The 20,463-nt window shown below is 45.0% G+C and overlaps 2 protein-coding genes across 2 annotated transcripts; one reads left to right on the top strand and one right to left on the bottom strand.

Moving 5' to 3' along the window:
• The first annotated feature begins 10,261 nt into the window (after positions 1–10,261).
• LOC100281944 (SAUR55 - auxin-responsive SAUR family member) lies at positions 10,262–10,914 on the top strand. Its single transcript, NM_001154862.2, has one exon. It carries the CDS (start codon positions 10,343–10,345, stop codon positions 10,790–10,792), a length of 450 nt encoding a protein of 149 aa, NP_001148334.2. The 5' UTR covers positions 10,262–10,342; the 3' UTR covers positions 10,793–10,914.
• A 1,216-nt stretch (positions 10,915–12,130) lies between these two features.
• Positions 12,131–14,865, bottom strand: LOC100191296 (uncharacterized). Its single transcript, NM_001136730.1, has 7 exons — positions 14,687–14,865; positions 14,430–14,562; positions 13,767–13,870; positions 13,503–13,674; positions 13,262–13,402; positions 13,090–13,181; positions 12,131–12,998 (listed from the first exon to the last, which is right to left on the bottom strand). Exons 1-7 carry the CDS (start codon positions 14,803–14,805, stop codon positions 12,314–12,316), a joined length of 1,446 nt encoding a protein of 481 aa, NP_001130202.1. The 5' UTR covers positions 14,806–14,865; the 3' UTR covers positions 12,131–12,313.
• Between the last annotated feature and the right edge of the window lie 5,598 nt (positions 14,866–20,463).

Here is a 20,463-nt window from a genome sequence, read left to right as displayed (position 1 = left end):
GGCCGAGTATGTTGTCGCAGGACAATGTTGCGTGCAACTACTTTGGATGAGGCAAACCCTCCGGAACTTTGGCTACAATCTGAGCAAAGTCCCACTCCTATGTGATAATGAGAGTGCTATCCGCATGGCGGATAATCCTGTTGAACACAGTCGCACAAAGCACATAGACATCTGACATCACTTTTTGAGAGACCACCAGCAAAAGGGAGATATCGAAGTGTTTTATGTTAGCACCGAGAACCAGCTAGTCGATATCTTTACCAAGCCTTTAGATGAGAAGACCTTTTGCAGGCTGCGTAGTGAGCTAAATGTCTTAGATTCGCGGAACTTGTATTGATTTATAACATACATGTGTTTCATGCTTTGATCATGTTCCTTCTATACATTGTGTTGTTTATTTATGGTGCTCAAGTTGTACAAGCACTCCCCGGACCTCACTAGTCCATTTGTAAGTGATACACATATTTAGGGGGAGATGTGCTACAACTTGACCCTTTGGGACTAACCATGTGTTTGAGCTTGCTTGATTTAGTCTCAAAGGTGGATTGAAAGGGAAAGGTGGACTTGGACCATGAAAGACTTCCACTGCACTCCGATGAGAGGGTAACGTACTCCAAGTTCATCTCCATACTCGTATTGCCTTTTTGCTCTTAATTGACAATTTTGGTAAGGCAATGGGGTTTAAGGGCCAAGATTGATCCCGTTTTGGTGCTTGATGCCAAAGGGGGAGAAAATAATGCCAAAGCAAGAAATGGATTAGCTACCACTTGTGAATTTTGAAAATAATAGAGTTAGAGTTTTTTGTTTTGGCAAAATTCTCTTAATGCCTCTTCTTGTCAAAAGTTGGTCTCTTGTGGGGAGAATGTTTGATTATGGGAAAAGGGGGGAGTTTTTGAATCTTTGATCAATTTCTCTTGGAATACCTTTCTCTATGCCTCAACAAGTAAATTTGACTTAGAGATAGGAAATTGAGTTTGATTTGCAAAAACAAACCAAGTGGTGGCAAAGAATGATCCAAATATGCCAAATTTGAATCAAAACAAATTTGTGTTCTCATTTGCATTGATGTTGCACTTCTTTTAGTTGCTTTTTGTTGTGTTGGCATAAATCACCAAAAAGGGGGAGATTGAAAGGGAAATGTGCCCTTGGGCCATTTCTATAAGATTTTGGTGATTAAGTGCCCAACACACATTAATGGAATGAGTATATGCCAAAGGGTGGACAAAGTGCAAATCAATACCAAGGTATGATTCTAGACTTAGTACATTGGTTTTTGTGTACTAACATATTTGTCTAAGTGCTAGAATCAGAGAAAAGACAATTGGAAAAGACTTGGCTCGAGCAGCCAAGACTCTGCTCTGTCTGGTGCACCGGACTGTCCGGTGGTGCACCAGACAGTGTCTGGTGTGCCAGGCTGGCTCTGGTGAAAAGGCCGCTCTCGGGATTTCGTCGGCGGCGTACGGCTAAAATTCACCGGACTGTCCGGTGTGCACCGGACTGTCCGGTGAGCCAACGGTCGGCCGCGCAATCCGCGCGTGACGCGTGGCCAGGCCAACGGTATGAAGGGGCACCGGACTGTCCGGTGTGCACCGGACAGTGTCCGGTGCGCCAACGGCTCCAAGTCTTGAACGGTCGGCTGCGCCAGAATAGGAAAGAAATCCGCACCGGACAGTGTTCGGTGGTGCACCGGACTGTCCGGTGCGCCAGTCGACAGAAGGCAAGAATTGCCTTCCTGGAATGCTCTCAACGGCTCCTAGCTGCCTTGGGGCTATAAAAGGGACCCCTAGGCGCATGGAGGAAGACACCAAGCACACTTTGAGCATTCTTGATCATTCACACTTCGTCTTTGCACACTCGTTTGACATTCTTAGTGATTTGAGATCCATTCTAGTGAGAACTTTGAGATATTCATTTGAGCTCAAGTCTTGGCCGTGTGTGTGTGCGTATTGCTGTGGACTTGTGTGTGTTGCTCATCCCATCCTTACTTCCGTGTTCTTTTGTGATCATCTTTTGTAAGGGCGAGAGACTCTAAGTTGTGGAGATTCCTCGCAAACGGGATATAGTGAAAGGAAAAGAAACACCATGGTATTCAAGTGGATCTTTGGATCACTTGAGAGGGGTTGATTGCAACCCTCGTCCGTTGGGACGCCACAATGTGGAGTAGGCAAGTGTTGAACTTGGCCGAACCACGGGATAAACCATTGTGCCTCTCTGTGTTGATATCTTTGTGGTTGTTGTGTTTCACTAGAACTCCTCTCTAGCCACTTGGCTTTATTGTTCTAACACTTAAACAAGTTTGTGGCGTGAAGTTTTAAGTTTTTACAGGATCACCTATTCACCCCCCCCCCCCCTCTAGGTGCTCTCAGAGGCTCTTCGAATTCCTTAGGACACACATCCCCAATGGACATGTTCCTTAGCGCGACGCACGGAGCCTCTTCATCATCTAGCTCATCAAGATCAACTTGCTCTACTTGAGAGCCGTTAGTCTCATCAAACACAATGTCACAAGAAACTTCAACTAGTCCAGTGGACTTGTTAAAGACTCTATATGCCCTTGTGTTTGAATCATAACCAAGTAAAAAGCCTTCTACAGCCTTAGGAGCAAATTTAGATTTTCTACCTCTTTTAACAAGAATAAAACATTTGCTACCAAAGACTCTAAAATATGAAACATTGGGCTTTTTACCGGTTAGGAGTTCATATGATGTCTTCTTGAGGATTCGGTGAAGGTAGAGACGGTTGATGGCGTAGCAAGCGGTGTTGATTGCTTCCGCCCAAAATCGATCCGAAGTCTTGTACTCATCAAGCATGGTCCTCGCCATGTCAAGTAGAGTTCTATTCTTCCTTTCCACTACACAATTTTGTTGTGGCGTGTAGGGAGAAGAGAACTCATGCTTGATGCCCTCATCCTCAAGGAAGCCTTCTATTTGTGAGTTCTTGAACTCCGTCCCGTTGTCGCTTCTTATCTTTTTGATTCTCAATCCGAACTCATTTTGAGCCTGTTTCAAGAATCCCTTTAAGGTCTCTTGGGTTTGTGATTTTTCCTGCAAAAAGAACACCAAAGTGAAGCGAGAATAATCATCCACAATTACAAGACAATACTTACTCTCGTCGATGCTTATGTAAGCTATCGGGCCAAATAGGTCCATGTGGAGTAGCTCAAGCGGCCTGTCGGTCGTCATGATGTTCTTATGTGGATGATGAACACCAACTTGCTTTCCTGCTTGACATGCGCTACAAACCCTGTCTTTCTCAAAATGAACATTGGTTAGTCCCAAAATGTGCTCTCCCTTTAGAAGCTTATGAAGATTCTCCATCCCAACATGGGCTAGTCGGCGTTGCCAGAGCCAACCCATGTTAGTCTTAGCAATTAAGCAAGTGTCGAGTTCGGCTCTATTAAAATCAACTAAGTATAGCTGACCCTCTAACACTCCCTTAAATGCTACTGAATCATCACTTCTTCTAAAGACAGTAACACCCATATCCGTAAAAAGACAATTGTAACCCATTTTGCATAATTGAGAAACATAAAGCAAATTGTAATCTAAAGAATCTACAAGAAAAACATTGGAAATAGAATGATCAGGAGATATAGCAATTTTACCAAGTCCTTTGACCAAACCTTGATTTCCATCCCCGAATGCGATATCTCTTTGGGGATCATGATTTTTCTCATAGGAGGAGAACATCCTTTTCTCCCCAGTCATGTGGTTTGTGCACCCGCTATCAATGATCCAACTTGAGCCCCCGGATGCATAAACCTACAAAACAAATTTAGGCCTTGTTCTTAGATACCCAAACGGTCTTGGGTCCTTTGACATTAGAAACAAGCACCTTGGGTACCCAAACATAAGTCTTTGACCCCTTGTGTTTGCCCCCAACATATTTGGCAACTACTTTGCCTGATTTGTTAGTTAAAACATATGATGCATCAAAAGTATTAAATGAAATATTAGGTTTATTTGATGCAATTGGAGTTTTCTTCTTAGGCAATTTAGCATGGGTTGATTGCCTAGAACTAGATGCCTCACTCTTATACATAAAAGCATGATGAGAGCCAGAGTGAGACTTCCTAGAGTGAATTCTCCTAATTTTGTGTTCGGGATAACCGGCAGGGTATAAAATATAACCCTCGTTATCCTGAACCATGGGAGCCTTGCCTTTAACAAAGTTAGATAATCTTTTAGGAGGGGCATTAAGCTTGACATTGTCTCCCTGTTGGAAGCCGATGCCATCCTTAATGCCAGGGCGTCTCCCACTATAGAGCATGCTTCTAACAAGTTTAAATTTTTCATTTTCTAAGTCATGCTCATTGATTTTAGCAGTTAATGTAGCTATATGATCATTTTGTTGTTTAATTAAAGCAAGGTGATCATGAATAGCATCTACATTAACATCTCTACATCTAGTGCAAATAGAAACATGATCAACTGTAGATGTAGAGGGTTTGCAATCATTTAATTCAACAATCTTAGCACGTAAAATAGCATTCTCATCTCTAAGATTGGTAATAGCATTATTGCAAACATTTAAATCTTTAGCCTTAGCAATTAATTTTTCATTTTCAATCTTAAGGCTAGAAAGAGATGCATTCAATTTTTCAATCTTAGCAATTAAACTAGCATTATCATTTCTAAGATTAACAATTGAATCATCACAAACATTTGATTTCTCAACCTTAGCAATTAATTTGGCATTTTCATTTCTAAGGCTAGAAACAGTGTCATGGCAAGTGCTTAGCTCACTAGTTAATTTTTCACATTTTTCTACCTCTAGAGCATAAGCATTTTTAACCTTAACATGCTTTTTGTTTTCCTTAATAAGGAAGTCCTCTTGGCTATCCAAGAGTTCATCCTTCTCATGAATAGCACTAATCAATTCATTTAATTTCTCTTTTTGTTGCATGTTTAAGTTGGCAAAAAGGGTGAGCAAATCATCCTCATCATCACTAGAGCTAGCCTCATCACTAGATGTTGCATATTTAGTGGAGGCTCTAGCTTTTACCTTCTTTTTGCCGTCCTTTGCCATGAGGCACTTGTGGCCAATGTTGGGGAAGAGAAGACCCTTGTTGACGACGATGTTTGCGGCATCCTCGTCGGAGGAGGAGTCGGTGGAGCTCTCGTCGGAGTCCCACTCCCGGCAAACATGGGCATCGCCGCCCTTCTTCTTGTAATACTTCTTCTTTTCTTTCTTCTTTCCCCTCTTGTCGTTATCCCTGTCACTATCACTAGACAAAGGACATTTAGCGATAAAATGACCGAGCTTACCACATTTGTAGCAAACCTTCTTAGAGCGGGGCTTGTAATCCTTCCCCCTCCTTTGCTTGAGGATTTGGCGGAAGCACTTGATGATGAGCGCCATCTCCTCGTTGTCGAGCTTGGAGGCGTCGATGGGGAGTCTACTTGATGTAGACTCTTCTTTCTTTTCCTCTGTTGCCTTGAATGCGACGGGTTGCATTTCGGGTGTGGAGGAGGCGCCTTGCTCGATGATTTTCTTGGAGCCTTTGATCATCAATTCAAAGCTCACAAATTTTCCTATCACTTCCTCGGAAGACATTAGTTTATATCTAAGATCACCATGAATTAATTGAACTTGAGTAGGATTAAGAAATACAAGTGATCTTAGAATAACCTTGACCATTTCATGGTCATCCCATTTGGTGCTCCCGAGGTTGCGCACTTGGTTCACCAAGGTCTTGAGCCGGTTGTACATCGCTTATGGCTCCTCCCCTTGGTGAAGCATGAATCGATCGAACTCCCCCTCGATCGTTTCCCGCTTGGTGATCTTGGTCACCTCATCTCCTTCGTGCGCGGTCTTGAGCACATCCCAAATCTCTTTGGCACTCTTCAACCCTTGCACCTTATTATACTCCTCTCGACTTAGAGAGGCGAGGAGTATAGTAGTGGCTTGGGAGTTGAAGTGTTGGATTTGTTTGACCTCCTCTGAATCATAATCCTTGTCCCCCTTCGTTGGTACCTGCGCTCCATACTCAACAATATCCCATATGCTTTTGTGGAGTGAGGTTAGGTGATGCCTCATTTTATCACTCCACATATAATAATCTTCACCATCAAACATAGGTGGCTTGCCTAATGGGACGGAAAGTAATGGAGTGCATTTTGAAATACGAGGGTAGCGAAGGGGCATCTTACTATACTTCTTGCGCTCATGGCGCTTAGAAGTGGCTGATGTTGATTCTAAGTCGGAGGTGGAGAGTGACGAAGAGTCGGTCTCGTAGTAGACCACCTTCTTCATCTTCTTCTTCTTGTCACCCTTCCGTTGGGACTTGATGGAGGAAGAGGATTCCTCCTTGTGCTTGTGGGTGGACTCCCTTGAGTGTGTTATCCTCGAGCTTGCGGACTTGTCGCCGATCCCGATCTCCCTCATGGCGGATGCTCCCGACATCACTTTGAGCGGTTAGGCTCTAATGTAGTATCAGGCTCTGGTACCAATTGAAAGCCGCCTAGAGGGGGGTAAATAGGCAAATCTGAAATTTATAAAGTTTAAGCACAACTACAAGTCGGGGTTAGCGTTAGAAATATAATCGAGTCCGAAAGAGAGGGCAAAACAAATCACAAGCAAATAAGAGTGGATGACACGATGATTTGTTTTACCGAGGTTCGGTTCTTGCAAACCTACTCCCCGTTGAGGTGGTCACAAAGATCGGGTCTCTTTCAACCCTTTCCCTCTCTCAAACGGTCACTTAGACCGAGTGAGCTTCTCTTCTCAATCAATCGGGACACTTAGTCCCCGCAAGGACCACCACACAATTGGTATCTCTTGCTTTGATTACAAAGAACTTGGAAGCAAGAATAGAGGAAGAAGAAAAGTGATCCAAGCGCAAGAGCTCAAAAGAACACAAAAGTCTCTCTCTCTAGTCACTAATTTGTTTGGAGTGATTCCGGACTTGGGAGATGATTTGATCTCTTTGTTTGTGTCTTGGAATGAAGTCTAGAGCTCTTGTATGAGGTTTGATGACTGAAAACTTGGATGCATTGAAGTGTGGTGGTTGGGGGGTATTTATAGCCCCAACCACCAAAATGACTGTTGGTGAAGGCTTCTGTCGTATGGCGCACCGGACATTCCTGTGCGCCACCGGACATTGTCCGGTGCGCCAGCCACGTCACCAGGCCGTTAGGTTCCGACCGTTGGAGCTTCTGACAATGGGGCCACCGGACAGTCCGGTGGTGCACCGGACAGTCACTGTTCACTGTCCGATGCGCCTTCTCGCGTCTGCTCTGACTCTGCACGCGCAGTCGGCACTGTTCACTGTACCGTTGCAGACACCATTGGCGCTTGTAGCCGTTGCTCCGTTTGCACACCGGACAGTCCGGTGAATTATAGCGGAGCGGCCTCCCCGAATTCCCGAAGGTGGCAAGTTTGGAGTTGAGCTCCCTGGTGCACTGGACACTGTCCGGTGGTGCACCGGACTGTCCGGTGCGCCAGACTAGGGCTACCTTTCGGTTGTCTTTTGCTCTTTTAATTTGAACTCTTTCTTGGACTTTTTATTGGTTTGTGTTGAACCTTTGGCACCTGTAAAACTTATAATCTAGAGCAAACTAGTTAGTCCAATTATTTGTGTTGGGCGATTCAACCACCAAAATCATTTAGGAAAAGGTGTAAGCCTATTTCCCTTTCAGTCATCGTCCATCCAAAAGCACTATGTGGTACACCCTGTAGTGCACCGTCGGTACCAAACACCGACAGTTGGCGCCTCGGGGACCGCGGGATCTACTTCATAGCGGTGAGATGTGGCTCTTCGCTTCATACCGATCCAAGGAGTCGCCCGCCTTCACCTTGTGCTTGAATATCTATTTCTCAGTGACCACATTAGCGCTAGAGGGGTGTTGTACCAGGTCTCAGGTGTGGTTCGCCTATAAAGCCTCGTACTCCTGCTCCATAGCACGCCGCCGGTTGGGGTTGACGAGCGCACTGCGGACAAAGGATGGCTCGGGAGAGAGCGCTGGAGAAGATGACGCTGAGAGGACCAAGTGATCGACGTGCCGAAGGACACCGGCGGCCCACCGGGTAACCATCAGGTGGACATGCCTGGGTCTCCGTGGAGAGCAATCAGATGGTACACCGGTGGCTCCTCGCGAGAGGGGGCTGAAGCACAGGTCGTCACAACAGAGGGGACCGAAGAGGCAGGATGCACACGCCGCTGGTAGACATGAGTGGGATCAGTGTAGCGTGCCACGAGGGACGCAGGCGACATGGTCGTGTGTGGCACGGACGGGGTTGACAGGGCCGCACGTGGCGTAAGCGATGACACAGGTAAATGTAGAGACAGCGGGGCCACACGTGGCATAGGCGCTAGCGATAGGGCCGCATGTGGCACATGCTAACGCGGCACGATCGCGTGGGGCGCAGGTGACATGGACGCATGTGACATGAAAGAGGGCAGTGGAAGAGGAACAGCGACTCAAGCGTCATCAAAGCGGGAATCAAGGTCGAAAGATGGGGATGAGTCACCAAGGGGAAAAACATACTCATCAAAGACAACATGATGATAGGTGATAATGCGATGGGTGAGAAGATTGAGGCACCGAAACACCTATGTGATTAGGGGAGTATCCGAGGAAAAGACAACGAAAAGAGTGAGGGGCTAGTTTGTGAGGAGTGGTGGTGGAGGTGTTGGGATAGTAGGCACATCCGAAGACCCGACGGTGCTCATAGGAGGGAGTAGTGGAGAAAAGGGCGAAGAACAAAATGGGATGGTAAACCGCCTTAAAGGGAAGACGGTTGAGTAGGTAGGTGGCTGTGTTCAGGGCCTCGGCCCAGTAGCGAGCGGAAAGAGGAGACTAAAAGGGGAGGCAACGTAACATAGGTTGTTGTTTTGTAGCAGCACAACTTAATAGCTATCGGCTTGACCATAGCCAACTGCGTCAGGGATAACTCCATCGGTTAGCTCAGCCGACAGGGATTATGATAATGTCGTCGGCTAGGACGGGGCCGATAGGAGTTAATGCTCGCCAGCGTTAACTCCCATTGGCTATAGTAAGCCAACGGGAGTCACTTAATTCCTAACATTTAATTTTCGTCGGCTACTTAACGACGGGAATTAAGTGTATACCGATGGAAATAAGTAATTTCTGTCGGTAACAACGTAATTTACGTCGGTTTTTGACCGATGGGAATTTTTTTAATTCATTTTGTGAATCTAATAACTCGTCATGACGGTTACAAAGATTGGTAAAAATTTGTGATATACCTGGTAGTCCGGTACTTCATTTCATACCATTCCATATGAATCTAGTACAACTTTAACAAAAAAAAGATTATATACATCATCAGAGCTAGCTATCAAATCATACACAAACAGCTAGCCGCTGATTTGTGCCACGCTGCTGACGGTGTGACATGGCCTGGCCATGGAGCTCAAGAATGCTGTCACAACCTCTTCGGAGGCATCTCTTCTAAGCAAACACACATGACATTTGCACAAGTCTCTTGGCACTGATCATGGTTGCCGAGTCTTCTTTTCCTGACTGAAATTCAGAGAACCTTTGTATCAGGTGGTGTTCAGCTAGGTGAAGTGTAATGCTTAGGTTGCTGATGGACTGATGAAGAGTTGGTGCTACGCTGATGCATTTTATAGATGAGAACGAACTGATGAGAAAGAGTAGAAGAGCATGAGGTCCAGCTGTCCAAGTGCGTCTATCGAACTCGGGCGGTCTAGAGACAAGACCACGAGCTCTGAACATGAAGTGCAAACAAGGAGAAAATAGTGTGTGGTTTTGATTAGATTGCTCTGGGGCCATCCGTTTGGTGCTTGTTGGATCCACATCCAGCAGGCTAAGATATCACAGTATGCTGCCATACTGCAATGCCTTATGCTGCCATACCACATGGAGTGATGGAGATTGGGTCCAAACTGCCAGTACCAGCTGTTATGGAGATGACTCTAAGCGACCGCATTAAGCCTGCCCAGCAGCCCAGACAACTTGCTCGACAACTTTATCGACCATTCGACCCTTCAATCTCCGGTCTGCAGCTGGATCACTAGCACGTCATGTGAGTGAGCCCTATTTGGCTATTTCGCATTGAGACACTCGGTCTATCTCTCTCTCCTCATTTTTCTGTGGGCATGCCTTGTTTTCAATATGAAAGGAGACAAGAAATCCTCATGGTCAGAATCTCATCCAAATCGTTCCCGCAGACGCGTCTTGCAACACCGCACCCGCCGCGCTCGTGGCCCTGTCCCTTGCGGCCTTGCCGGACTGAGCTATATATACTCAGAATCAGGTGGCCTCCTAACCTCATCACTTGCAGCTTCACAAACAAGCTAAGCAAGCATTTATCCAGAAAGAAGAGAAGGAACCAAGCCAACAACCAACCAACCATGATGAGCGGCAAGAGGATTGCTCATCTGGCTAAGAAGTGGCAAAGGATGGCGGCACAACGGAGGCAGCGCCTCACCTGGGGCGGAGCAGGCGCGGCAGCAAAGCAAGCCGGCGAGAGCTGCAGCTCCGTGGCGAGCAAGGGCCACTGCGCCGTGTACACGGCCGACTGGGCGCGGTTCGAGGTGCCCCTGGCGTGCCTCAGCACTCTGGTCTTCAGGGAGCTCCTGGAAATGTCGCAGGAGGAGTTCGGCTTCTCCGGCGGCGATGGCAGTGGCAGGATCACGCTGCCCTGCGACACGGCGGTCATGGAGTACGCCATGTGCTTGCTCAGGAGGAGCGCCTCTGCTGAGCTAGAGCAGGCGTTCCTTAGCACCGTGGCGGCAACGTCGTGCCTGTACGCCAGCCGCGTGGCGCCGTGCGTAGGAGCCTGCCAGCGGGTTGCTGTTTAGTGCTGTTCAGTGTAGTGTAGGTAGTAGATAAATATTATTCAGAACCTTCTGATCCTGCAAATGATCAAGGAAGGTGTTAGTGTTCTGTACGTATGTATGATGCTGGATATAATTGGCTTATGAGAATTGTGAGGACTACTTACATTACGTGGCAACAAAGTTTCTTCTGCAGAATTCTGACTTCAAATCTGCTGAGACTGAGAGGTTGTCATTCAAAAAACAAATACTGAGGGTTGCTTCATGTGGCACAACTGCACAAGTCCAAAGAAATAAAGAAAGACCAAACACAGAACATAAAAACTGGCTATCAGAATTCAGGAGATGCCAAATGGCATGTGCACAGCATTACCATATATTTGTAGCTTTCTTCATTTCCATACCATATCTCCTGGCCTATATGTTATACATTTTACCGGAAACATCATCTGAATATATGAGCACATTAAAATCTATAGTATTTTGCAAGTATTTCTCAAATACAAACCTACAAACATCCTAGAAAATAGCGCTGCACATCAGCCACAGTGGAATAATGTTACGGCGAAAGTTAATAAGATGTTTTTACCATGACTAGTGCTTCTCAGAGCAGATTCTCACTTCTCTTCAACCAAATAACAAACTTCACAAACATGCTGGTCGGAAGAAGACAATAATCACTTCTCCAATTACATTTAGCAAATTTAAAATCCGCTCCTCAGCGCTCCTTATTCTGTTATTCAGTCCCCACCAAGATCACTCCAGAAATATGCTCCCCCACCAGAAGCAATCAAAATCACTTTATCAGATAATCAAATAGTTGAGGCTCTACCAAATAGGTCCTAAGGACACTACAGAATCTAAGTGCAAACTTGTTGGGAGGCACTTACAGGTAGTGATTTTTTTTTTGCCATACTAGTACCTTGATCTAGTTTTGAGATGAGAAGTGTTCAAGTCAAAGCTCTAGAAAAGCGTAGATCTAAAGTAACAAAAAATTTATACTAAAGCATATTATATCATATATTCACTGTATAGATCTACTCATATAGAGTTCAAAAAAATTATTTTTGCATTTTATGTATTTTATGTGGTTTACTGGAAAATTTTTTAAGATTCAACCGAAATAAATATAAAACAAAAAAAGGAAATCACTGAGAAAAACAACCATTAATCACATGCCCGATTTTGAGAGATAAGCGAGGAGATATCCGGTTTTATAGTGAGAAAAAAACTGACTTTTGCTATAGTAAAGTCTTATGATGAATTGGTGATGAGTTTGCCTCGTTCTTTCAGTCCATGAGGTATTGCTTCAGACGCAACAAGACTGCTAGACTTGAGCAGATCGCAGAAACAGTTCAAATTATCATTTCAACCAACCTTTATATACCCGAACAGTTCAAATGCAGCAATAGTTTGAAACGACAAATCCGTAGGCTCAGCCAAAATCAAAATCATTAGACACTATACCCTACTATAACATGTCATATTATACAAAAACAGCAAGAAGGAATTGTAACATCCAGTGATGCTGTTCTTTTTGTTGCACTACGGAAGCTTGCCAGATTTGAGAGCCTCAAAGCGTGCAGTGAGAGTTTCATAGTCAAGAGGCATATTTGGATGAACACGAGAATGAAGGTTTGTCTTCGGCAATTCAGGGAAATCTTGATCATGCTCTTCGTCTTCTGAGTGACGGTTTTCTGAAAACAGCTCACTCTTAGGAGGCAATGGCCTTTCCACAGACTGAATCTCCACATCATTTTCACCTTCGGATTCTGAACACAGTCCCTCAGAATCATCAAACTTTATCTCTGAGTGCACCTTCCGAGCAGCACGGCAGTTCCTTCTCCGTGTCTTCAAGTCCAAATCTGCAGGGTAGCCGTCTTTGTCATATTCTACATGGTTCTTTCCACTGAACCTTCTTGCACTGTATGTTTTCCCTTCATGAGGTTTTTGTTCATCAAAGGCATTTGCATCTTCTTTCAAGGAGGATCTACTCGAGTTGCTCATTGACTGTCTCTTGAGTGTATGAGTGAATTCATGAGTTGAAGCTTTGCAATCTTCATCTTCATCAAATGGATGGTTGTTATTGTTATTATTGACAAAATCAGCTGCAGCCTTTGCAGCAGATGTTGCTCTCTCAGCAGACTCTGCAGCTGCTCGAGCAGCTGAAGCTGCATCTTTGAATTGCATAGTGCCCCTGTCATCATATTCGTCATCCGAACACCTATAGCTGCAAGGAAGAACAAGAAGAAATGTATCTGGAATTATGTCACTGCAAATTTACATTATTTATATGGTTACATGATTAGAAGAACCAGAACCTGAAGTTAACTGGATCTGGCTGCACGGTATATGGTGTCAGAATATTCTTAACAGGCATGTTGGAAGCTTCAAGAAATGTACTTGGCCCTTTCTACAAAGAAATCAAACGTATTACTCAAGACAAGGCACGTAAGGTAAAAGTATGCACAAGAGAGGTTTAGTAGCGCATACAATCAACTCTTCAGGAGGTTTCAGAAGCTCCTGCTCACTCTCAGCGGTATCCCAATCAATCTGATGCTCTTTTGCTATATCCTTTAGAACTTTCAGCTTAATTTGCCCGGAAGGCTTCTTAATCGACAGCTTCTCAATCAGCTTCAAAAGGGGGATTAATTTAGAGTGAAGAAGGAACATAAGCAATATATAAAATTCAGTAATTGGTTGAATTTTGTGTCGAAGAATCATCGAAGCTTACAAGGTTGTTAACAGCAGCATCTGGGCGCAAGTCAACTGCAGCAGAAACAAAATCTTTGCCATACTTCTTTTCAAAAATGTCACGTATGCGACCAAGTTCAGGGAGCTCAGAGCACCTTGGAGCTGCAAATATCAAACTGCAGATACCTTCTTTCAAGTCTGCTGGACATTCCCTGAATAAAAAGTTGGCACAAGATTAGGACCTTATTTTCCATACTTATGAGAACAAATAAGTTTAGGAAGGTGATGGTAGTTAAAGACAAACTTCTGTTTTGCGATGATAGGAAGGCGTGTAACAATCAGCTCGCAGAAGAGCTCAATGATCTCGTTGGCTGCCATAAAGTTCTGTTCCCTAATTACATGTTCAACCTGCAGATTTGCCAAATCCATATGTTAAAGAAAACTGCAGAATTGTTTTGTTTCTAACATACTCCAGAAGAAAATATGGTGCACAGGATATCATAAGAAAACACCATGCATTTTACCAAGGTTTAGAGATTTATTTTGCCTCACAACATACATAAGGGTTAAACATCACAGGTGTGCCCAATGCTGACCTGACAGAGAAATCAAGGAAGGATTTGTCCTCCATATGACTCTTTTAAGAAAAAAATACTAAAGCATAATTAACGAGTTTCCTTACGTCAATCTTATTAACTCAATTAATTAAAGTTAAGGCAGTTAAATGGCTTACAATGAAAGTTGCCAATTCTGATTGTTTAAGGCAGTAAAATCTCTTGCAATCAAAGTTCTCCAATTCTGAGTGTACCCATCATAACTAACTTACGAAAAAAGAACCAAAACAATTGCTAGCTTATACGGCAATTTTGTCCTTGTACACCAACCTCCATTTCAGTATCTCCGATGAAAGAATATCTAATGCACAGAAGGAAAACCGAAGCAGAAGCTGATGATGCCGAGTGCTTACCCTGATGCGTGCGGTATCCTCCTGTTTGTCGCGGAGGAGCGCGGCAATGTCGCGGCGCATCTGGCGCACCTGCGCCTCCCTCCGGTTCCGCAGCAGCTTCATCCGCGCCGTCGCCATCCGCGCCTCCGTCTTGCTGCCAGAGCAACACGAATCCAATTCATTCCCAACCCCATCGCCCCGAAGGAAGAAAGGAAGGGGTAGCAGAAACGGAAAAAAAACGGAACAGCACAGCGCGGAGGAAGGCGTGGACGCCGTACCACTTGGAGGCGCTGAAGGTGCGGCGGAGCAGCACGGCGGCGACCGCGGCGCCAGCCAGCCGCCTCAGCGCGCGGGCGGGGGACTTTGACTCGGACGTGGCCATCATCATCGCCGCCATCGCCCTTCGTTCCTGGGGCTCGGACTCGCCGCCGAGGTGGGTGGGGGTGCGGTGCCGCTGGCGTGGGTGCGAGCCTTGGGGCTCGGGCGACTGACAAGGGTTTTGTTGCGTCTCGTCTCCGCGTCTCGTGCCGCCCAGCCCAACGGTCACCTTGACTTGGTAGTTGGACACAGCTGCCGCTGCACTGCAGAGATGCTCCTCGACGAGGCAACGACCCTAGGTGGCAGAGAGAGACTGGGTGGTGCGCCGTGCGCGGCCTGCGTTGAGCGCTCCTGTGGGCCCCAGATGTCCGCAAGTGGGAATCCGAGGGAGGAGACGGCACTGAGGAGTGAGGTGTGCCGGTGTGGTGGTGGGGCCCGCAAAGTTTTCCGTTGGGGCAAGGAGCCGTGGAACACTTCAAGCATGCCGAACTTGGCCCACGTGCCATGGGACAGAAAAAGAGGTCCGGCCCAAGAGAGTTACTGTGGTTCTTTAGTGGGCTGAGGCTAGCTCCAACAAGGAACTCTAAAGGGTTCTGTACCCTAAATATAGAGGTCCTCTACGCCCTCCAGCAGCGTCCTCTAAACGGTCCTCTAAATTTAGAGGACGCTGCTGGATTCTCTATATATAGAGTTTCTCTAAACGGTTCTCTATCCATTTGAATACTTTAAATAACTAGTTTAGCAAAACTAAAATATGTACAATACATTTGAGAGTATGACAAATACGTATGTACAAAAAATAAAAATAAAAAATATTCCTAATATAGATATTTGAGTATAGAGGACGTGATTTAGAGGACGTTGTTGGAGAGGAAGGAGATATAGGGGATAGAATCTTTTAGAGGAGACTGTAAAGGACGGATATAGAGGATGAATATAGAGGACGTTGCTGGAGACAGCCTGAAAGGCCGATTTCGTCGTGAGCCTTTCCTTTCAGCTTGGCCGACTTCGTATGTTCTTCCTTCATAATTTGCCAACCGATACGTGTGCGTTGATTACACACATCATTCTTTAGGGGGGGGGGAGAATAACTGGTTCTTACCTGAACACATTTGGAGGTCGCCTTTGGATTGCGGATATATTTCTTGCTCCGTGTTTTTCAGTATAAGAATGAACTAATTTTAGTAAAATAAAATATCATGTTTTGTAAAATTCATGAGTTTGAATCGAACAGCCTTCTGTTTTATTCTTCTTCCTTCGTGTTGAAAAACCCTAATGAAGGGTTATACGGGCAAATAACGAATATAGCCCTGAGGGCTATCGCGTCTCTATATATAGAACCTGTACCCCTCATATGGAATAGAGATCAGAAAGAGGCCAGAGGCCCAACCCTATATCCAGTGTCTCATGTGTTTCCTCTGTCGTGCTTATGGGAAGGGAGACGGGTCTTCTACAGCTTCTCGCGCCTAATTTGCTGACGGAAGGGAAGGGAGCGGATCTGGCGATCCGTGGTAACGTAGTTCTCAACACGTTATCAGCACGCTCTACCTCGACGTTGCTGCGAGATCAGATCTGCGTCAACTCTTCGTCACGCCGGCAGGTCTTTGGCCTTGCCGAACTGTCCTACGCGACAGGCTTCGTTTCCATTCGCAGAATCAAGAAACATGGTATGAAATATATAGATCTACTGTTCGTCTTGAAAAAAACAGTACGCCGGCGGTGGCTCTGCTGGCCACATCGCGCGTACCGACCTGATATATAGATCTACTGTTCCTATTTTCGTGTGCCAAACTGCCAACCAATAACTCCGTAGTGCTGGTTGAGCGGGTCCTGCATGTCCGCATGCAACACAAACTAACGCAAACTACCGCGTTTCTAACTCCACATGTGCGAGGTGATTGACGTGTATGTGGCCGCACCCCTGCATGATTTGACTAGGCGAGAGATGCTCGTTGGATGCCCAGCCCAGCAGGCTGTGAGCGTCATATTTTTATTTCTATTTTAGTTTTTTTATTGTCATATATTCCTTTTGCATGCGTTCTAACTGTCTACCCTCCATACATAACATGAGCTGTTGAAAAAAAACTGAGATGGGAGTGGCTCGTGCCAGCATGATTACAACTAAATATTTGAGACAATGCATACTTAAATATGGAAAATTGTGTTTTACACATGATGTGTTATGCTCATGTATTAATTCTAGTATTATCTTCCTGCTCTATTCTCGGTGGTAAATATATAGCAGAAATATTAGAATGCATGTGAAGGCAATATCGTACTGTATGTGCATACTTAAATCGCTCTAAATATTTATGATATGTTGAGTTTTTGGACTCACGTCGAGCGATTAAATTGTATAGTGGGTATTCAAACACGTCGATCAGACTACGTTATTAATCGACCGAGTTATGGCATTGGTTGAGCACTGGCTGCGCCCTGGCAACACGACGCAGTATTTGTGCCGTTCGAACTTGGCTGCGTCATGTGATTGCTATGTCGCGCTCTCCATTAATCGGATTGCTCCCGTTGAGTCAGACCGTCATCGCTGAATCGCGTATTTTTTGCATGCCCTGTAGGCACTGTCTGCCGCGAGCCACAATTGCGCCTGTTGCGCACGTTGCGTGGATTTATCGTGTATCCCAATTATCGAGCAATAATTTTGCCTGTTGCACTTATTACGAAGGCGTGTTGTGTTGTCGTAGCCCTGATGGTCGCACACGCGTTGACGCCACATACACTAGAGCTTGTACTCGCATAGATTGTGGTGGGTTATTCAAGCCCCTGAAGTCACATCATAACGCAACCTTCGTAAACAATTTTATTTAGCTCTATATTTTATTTGCTTGTGTTGTGTGGCATCATATATTTATTTATATTGCCAAGTGGCCATAACAACTATATCAAGCTCTACAGTGCTTGAATAATCTGGGAAATTAAATTGAAATACAACAGAACATGGATAAGTTAACTCTCTGCTCTCTCCTCATGCATAAAGTTTTACCCGTAGTAACCCGAAGATATATAATGCATGAAGCCTTTTTGGCATAGAAGATATCACAAATTGGGATTATATTAGTAAGCAAAAAAACCTTACCAAATGATTTAAGATCAGAAATCTCAGTCATACATTGCTCAACCAGATGTTAGCGCATTGCTCTCTTTGTCGCTGGATGACATGAAGCAAACTATGAGATAAAAGGACATTTAACCGCTAGCAACACGAAGTTGCGAGTATACCGAGAGGTTATTCTCAAAAAAAAATCACTATGTTGGTGTGAAAACCATAGTGTGTTCCCCTCGAACCACTTTACTCGTTCTATCTAAGACCTCTATGCTTGTGTCGCATACATCTCTCGGAATTGTAAATATTTATAGTCACTGAATTGACTCGGGATAGTCCTTTGACAAGTTTGGTATACACTGTAAGCTAAATGGTAAAGGTCGGTTCTAAATGAACACATACCTGGGTTTATGTAGCCGAACTACATTGAATTCCACCCTTTGGCATGCTTACCATTATCTACCTCTGATCTACCAGAAGTGAGAAGAGTAGACAAATAACTATGAAATCCCACATCACAACAGAGCTTGAAGCTAAATTAGACATTAACATGTCCTTGGTCCTCGGAGCCAGAAGAGTCATATGTCTTGACCATTAGACTACTAGTGATGATAATTTGTGATAGAAATATGAAGATCTTGTAGAGACCTATTGTATCCTCTCTACTCCTGATGATTTCTTCGTATGAGAGCAGTAATATTTGTTGTTGAAGATGGATCCTGGCGGACACCAGTCCTATTTTCATTCTTGCCAAGCAGTTATCATCATTTGCTTCATCAAAAGCTAGTTATATAGTGATTTTCCCAGATAAAATGAATTCTTGGCCCTGTCTGTTCTATTCCAAAGCTTCTCTTTTTGCTGAACAATAAAGAGATCGAAATAATGCTATATAGAACAAATTGGTATATAATATGAGGAGAAATGTTTGCCCTGCTGGCAGCATCACAATTTATTAACTATTGTTATAAATTCTCTCTCAAAATTATAATACCTAAAAATGTTGCATAAATCGATACCCAATTTCAGAACGGTATGAGTAATTGGGTAAACCATGGGCAATAATAAAATGAGCTGGACTATACATCTCTGCATATAAAAATCTTTGCTTGGCAGCATTGGCCTGATGTCGTGCACTTTACTACCAATATAAGCACACACATTTTTCCTATGTGCCTCAAAGAACAATACAACCAGTGAATGTCTTTGTGAGCGTTAGACCCTGATGGTCATTTTACTTGTTGATCTGAAGTCAACTAATGGCTCAAAACGACGAATGGTATTCATGAGCCCCTGAAGATGCCTTATGGATTAAATAAGTGTTGTGCATGTTAGTCTAAATCTTAATGATTGACTGTGTATTTGGTAATAATAACAATAAGTTTGCAGAATTGTAACCATTAAGCAACTTGTTGTTGCGTGTCTCGCTGAATGTTGAGACTAACCCTTCATGTTGAAGGACAAATTGAGAGCACCTAGAGGGGGGGGGGTGAATAGGTGATCCTGTATACTTCAAAACTTAAGCCACAAAACTTTGATTAAGCGTTAGCACAGTTAATGCCAAGTGGCTAAAGAGAAGATCTTGCACAATATGATAACCACAAGGAGTTCAACTCAGAGAAGACACAGTGATTTATCCCGTGGTTCGGCCAAGTACAAAACTTGCCTACTCCACGTTGTGGCGTCCCAACGGACGAGAGTTGCACTCAACTCCTCTCAAGTGATCCAATGATCAACTTGAATACCACAGTGTTATGCTTTTCCTTTCAATTTCCCGTTTGCAAGGAATCTCCACAACTTGGAGTCTCTCGCCCTTACACTTGTGATTCACAAAGAAATACGGAGTAAGGGGGGAAGTAACACACACAAATCCACAGCAAAATGCGCACACACACGGCCAAGAATCGAGCTCAAAGACTATCTCGCAGTTCTCACACGAACGGAGCTCGAATCACTTAGAATAACAAACGGATGCGCAAAGACTGAGTGTGGATGATCAAGAATGCTCAAAGGTTGCTTGGTATTCTCCTCCATGCGCCTAGGGGTCCCTTTTATAGCCCCAAGGCAGCTAGGAGCCGTTGAGAGCAAATCTGGAAGGCTGATCTTGCCTTCTGTCGTCGGGCGCACCGGACAGTCCGGTGCACACCGGACACTGTCCGGTGCCCGATTTCCTTCCTTAAACAGTGCAGTTGACCGTTGCTGATCTGGGAGCCGTTGGCGCACCGGACACTGTCCGGTGCACACCGGACAGTCCGGTGCCCCTTCCCGACCGTTGGCTTGGCCACGTGTCCCGCGCAGATCGCGCGGCCGACCGTTGGCCCGGCCGACCGTTGGCTCACCGGACAGTCCGGTGCACACCGGACAGTCCGGTGAATTTTAGCCGTACGCCGTCGGCGAATTCCCGAGAGCGGCCTGTTCGGCCGAGGCAGCCTGGCGCACCGGACACTGTCCGGTGCACCACCGGACAGTCCGGTGCCCCAGACCGAAACAGCCCCTTGGCTGTATACAGCCACCTCTTTCCTTTTCTTTTTCTTCCTGTTTCCAATACTTAGACAAGTATATTAGTACACAAAACCAATGTACTAAGACTTAGAAACATACCTTTGCTCTTGATTTGCACTTTATTCATCCATTGCATAAATTCACATTTAAGCACTTGAGTTGGCACTCAATCACCAA

The sequence above is a fragment of the Zea mays genome, chromosome 7 (assembly GCF_902167145.1).
Source record: "Zea mays cultivar B73 chromosome 7, Zm-B73-REFERENCE-NAM-5.0, whole genome shotgun sequence".
Lineage (NCBI taxonomy): Eukaryota > Viridiplantae > Streptophyta > Magnoliopsida > Poales > Poaceae > Zea > Zea mays.
This window is presented reverse-complemented; position numbering and strand designations above follow the sequence as displayed.